At 50.5% G+C, this 4640-nt stretch overlaps 1 protein-coding gene across 1 annotated transcript; it reads left to right on the forward strand.

Annotated features, from left to right (window-relative positions):
• Window positions 1–3112: 3112 nt before the first annotated feature.
• On the forward strand, window positions 3113–4380 carry LOC119368410 (BTB/POZ and MATH domain-containing protein 4-like). The gene is made up of 2 exons (XM_037633684.1): window positions 3113–3797; window positions 3911–4380. The coding sequence occupies exons 1-2, from the start codon at window positions 3135–3137 to the stop codon at window positions 4244–4246; spliced, it is 999 nt and encodes a 332-aa protein (XP_037489581.1). The 5' UTR covers window positions 3113–3134; the 3' UTR covers window positions 4247–4380.
• Window positions 4381–4640: the final 260 nt, after the last annotated feature.

The following is a 4640-nucleotide window of genomic DNA, read 5'->3' on the forward strand; positions in this document are numbered from 1 at the left end:
GATCCTAGTGCCGAACGGACGACACCTCCGCGTTCAACACACGTACAGCTCGACGATGTCTCCCACGCCTTGATCCAGCAAGGAGAGAGGGAGAAGTTGAGGAAGACTCCATCCAGCAGCAGCACAACGGCGTGGTGGTGATGGAGGAGCGTGGCAATCCTGCAGGGCTTCGCCAAGCACCTACGGGAGAGGAGGAGGTGTCACGGGAGGGAGGGAGGCGCCAAGGGCTCAGGTATGGATGCCCTCCCTCCCCTCCACTATATATAGGGGCAGGGGAGAGGGGGGAGGCGCAGCCTTGCCCCCTCCTCCAAGGAAGGGGTGCGGCTAAGAAGGGGGGAGGAGTCCATCCTCCCCAAGGCACCTCGGAGGTGCCTTCCCCTTTTAGGACTCTCCCCTTTTTCCTATATCTTGGCGCATGGGCCTCTAGGGGCTGGTGCCCTTGGCCCATGTAGGCCAAGGCGCACCCCCTACAGCCCATGTGGCCCCCCGGGGCAGGTGGCCCCACCCGGTGGGCCCCCGGGACCCTTCCGGTGGTCCCGGTACAATACCGATGACCCCGAAACTTGTCCCGATGGCCGAAACAGGACTTCCTATATATAAATCTTTACCTCCGGACCATTCCGGAACTCCTCGTGACGTCCGGGATCTCATCCGGGACTCCGAACAACATTCGGTAACCACATACAAGCTTCCTTTATAACCCTAGCGTCATCGAACCTTAAGTGTGTAGACCCTATGGGTTCGGGAGACATGCAGACATGACCGAGACGTTCTCCGGTCAATAACCAACAGCGGGATCTGGATACCCATGTTGGCTCCCACATGTTCCACGATGATCTCATCGGATGAACCACGATGTCAAGGACTTAATCAATCCCGTATTCAATTCCCTTTGTCTATCGGTATGTTACTTGCCCGAGATTCGATCGTCGGTATCCAATACCTTGTTCAATCTCGTTACCGGCAAGTCACTTTACTCGTTCCGTAACACATCATCCCGTGATCAACTCCTTGGTCACATTGCGCATATGATGATGTCCTGCCGAGTGGGCCCAGAGATACCTCTCCGTTTACACGGAGTGACAAATCCCAGTCTCGATCCGCATAAAACAATAGATACTTTCGGAGATACCTGTAGTGCACCTTTATAGTCACCCAGTTACGTTGTGACGTTTGATACACCCAAAGCACTCCTACGGTATCCAGGAGTTACACGCTCTCATGGTCAAAGGAAGAGATACTTGACATTGGCAAAGCTCTAGCAAACGAACTACACGATCTTTGTGCTAGTCTTAGGATTGGGTCTTGTCCATCACATCATTCTCCTAATGATGTGATCCCGTTATCAACGACATCCAATGTCCATAGCCAGGAAACCATGACTATCTGTTGATCACAACGAGCTAGTCAACTAGAGGCTCACTAGGGACATATTGTGGTCTATGTATTCACACGTGTATTACGATTTCCGGATAATACAGTTATAGCATGAATAAAAGACAATTATCATGAACAAGGAAATATAATAATAATACTTTTATTATTGCCTCTAGGGCATATTTCCAACAATTACAGTGAGTAAAAGAAGTGTTAAACCGCTGCATGAAGGGGGAGAGAATTGGTGATGATGGCGACAAAGTTGTTAGTCTAGACCGCCATCACGACGATTCCCCCGACGGCACTCCGGCACCACCAGAAGAAAGGGCGAGGGAGCCCCTCTCCTTCTTCTTGCTTGGCCTCCCCTAGATGGGAGGAGGATTTCCCATCTGGTCCTTGGCCGCCATGACTCCCGGAGGGCAGGAGCCCGCCCGACATTGGATCTCTCTTTCTCTCTATTTCGTGTTCCTATTTTTTGGTCTTTCAATGTTTCTTATATTCCCGGAGATTCGTAACTCCGATTGGGCTGAAATCTTAACACGATTTTTATCCGGATATTATCTTCCTTGATGCGAAAGAAGGGACCCAACCGACTTACGTGGTGGCCACAAGCCTGCCTGGCGTGCCCTAGAGTAGAGGGCACGCCGTGTGAGATTGTGGGCCCCTCGAGCATTATATTGCGTTGATTCTTTTTCCCAAAAAAATCAAATATATTCCACAAAAATCTTGCTAAAATTTTATCGTATTTGGACTTCGTTTGGTATGAATTTTCTGCGAAACAAAATACATGCAGCAAACAGGAAATGACATTGGGCACTGGATCAATATGTTAGTTCAAAAAAAATCATATAAATTGTTTCCAAAAGTATGTAAAAATAATAAAATATTGACACTAAACAATAAAAAAAATTAGATACGACGAAGACGTATCCCTTACCTGCTTGCCACAAACCACACACTCAGCACACGACTGACTATCTTCCAGATGCTGCTGATGCAAACCACAATCTGCGTCCACTCCTAAACAACTTCCCAAGCTCCGCGTGGCGCTGGAGCAAACGCCGTCGCAACGTTGGAGCCCGAGGATACAAGTCCACCACGAGGATGCCACCGTCGACATGCCATCCTTACTTGAACACACTGGTTTCCAAATCAAACCCCAACACGGATCGCCTCATCGGGGAAGGGTATGTATATTCTTTATTCGGCGTCGGCATTGTTATCGCCGAAGTCAAAACGATGAACAACTTAAAAACATAAGCTACCAATACCTAAAACAATCCACTTCAACTAAAGCCGTCGGCGGAGGAGAGCCGCCGGAGGACGGCGGAAGGAAGGAAGCTCCATGGCGGAGGCAAGATCGCCTTTCTTCCATCCGCTGGAAGAAAGAAAACGATAAGCACACTCGTATCCGTACGTTGCTCGCTCCCGGTTTTTTCCCGATCAACTTGAGCTACAAGTCTACTCAAACAAGTCAGGTATACTATTAAGGTACTTATTTTTTTTTGTTTTTTGCATGGTATTAAGGTACTTATTCGGTACGAACTATAACTGGTGTACCGTGTACTCATGTAGGAGTATTTTCAAAACGGATTCTGTCGTCGTTGTCTACTTGTACAAGAAGAAAGTAAACCATGCATGCACGTCTATTCCCGTGAATGGATATATAACGGCAGATGCATGGAAATCTCCTTAATAGTTCCAGATTTTATAGCCGAAACACCAACGCCCTCGGCCCTCCTGCCTCGATCTCTGCCATGGAAAACTTCCCATTGCTCTCCCGCCTTTCCTCCATGGAGAACATCGATCTCTCCTCGTTCAAGAAGCGGTTGAACGCCGATCTCTCCTCGGCGAAGCGGTCCCTGCGCTGGAAGTGGCTGAGGCTGTCGAGGAGGCGGTTCCTGGCGCGCAATGTCGAGGGCGCGCCGCCGGGTCTGAAGGCGGACTTCGCGAGCATGCTGGAGGACGAGGAGGGCGCGGACGTCACGTTCGTCGTGGGCGACCGGCAGTTCCGCGCCTACAGGCGCGTGCTCACCGCGGGGTCGCCGGTGCTCGAGGCGGAGCTCGTCGGCCAGATGCAGGAGACCTCCGCGGAGCTCGTCAAGATCGACGGCATGGAGCCGGCCATCTTCGAGGCCCTCCTCCACTACGCCTGCACGGGCGCGCTGCCGGATAGCGTCGACGGCAACGAGCCGCTGCAGCGCCTGCTGGTCGCCGCGGACCGGTACGGGATGCACAACCTGATGGCCATGTGCGAGTGGAAGCTGTGCAGGAGCATCGACGCGCAGACCGTCCCGACGACGCTCGCATTGGCCAAGCAGCACCACCGCGCGAAGCTCAAGGATGCTTGCATCAGATTCGAGTCCTCCAAGACCAAGAGTGTGCTCGCCGCCATCAGGGAACACCAGCTGCCGTCACGGGTACCAGCAATTTCTCTCGTACCGTCGTGTTTGATTCCGATCTATCTATTGCTAATTTTCTGCAGTCTCCATCTGATTGATTGTTTCCTTTGCTCGCGATTCGATGGATGCAGGTGATAGGGACCATGGCCCGGTTGGGGACGCGCGTCCAAGGGAGGCTAACGCTGTTGGGGACGAAGGCGACCTCGTTGTTTCGCCATGCGAGGAACAGCCAGGCCTGCCGGGACACCGTGCTGTTTGTCTCCTCGTGGGGCCTTCTCCTATACCTATCCATCAAAATGGAGCACATCATAGAGGAGGCTATCCAACTTGAGCAAGAGTCTTGGCTCGACAACTTCCAACAGATGCAGTCTTCCATCTCTCGGGTCTCCTGGATCTGCCGGCTCGCTTTCCTTGAGCGCAACCTCCAAGAGTTCCAAGAATCCGCATGGCTCAACTCGGATATATGATTTGAATGACCCAGCTCATCTGCTAGTTCCTGTAAATTTTCGTTCCTCCCTTCGTTCCTAGCACAACTCAGCATGCATCCATCAAGGATGTTGAGTAATATACTACGCAATTACCAATTTTGATTTAGGGCAACTTTTTTCTTACTACTTTGAACTGTTTTTAATTAGTGCTAAACTTCTACTACCTCCGTCTAGGTGGATAAGTCATTCGCATAGTTCTAGGTCGACAATTTAACTATCTAAATATGTATTATATGTGACAAAAAATATGTATTTAGAAACTACATCCGTGTAGAAATCTTGTGATATACTTTTCATGACATATAACACATATTTAATTCCTCAAATCGATGACCTAGAACTACGCGAATGACTTATTCACCGAGATGGAGGT

This window comes from Triticum dicoccoides, chromosome 2B (genome assembly GCF_002162155.2).
Source record: "Triticum dicoccoides isolate Atlit2015 ecotype Zavitan chromosome 2B, WEW_v2.0, whole genome shotgun sequence".
NCBI lineage: Eukaryota > Viridiplantae > Streptophyta > Magnoliopsida > Poales > Poaceae > Triticum > Triticum dicoccoides.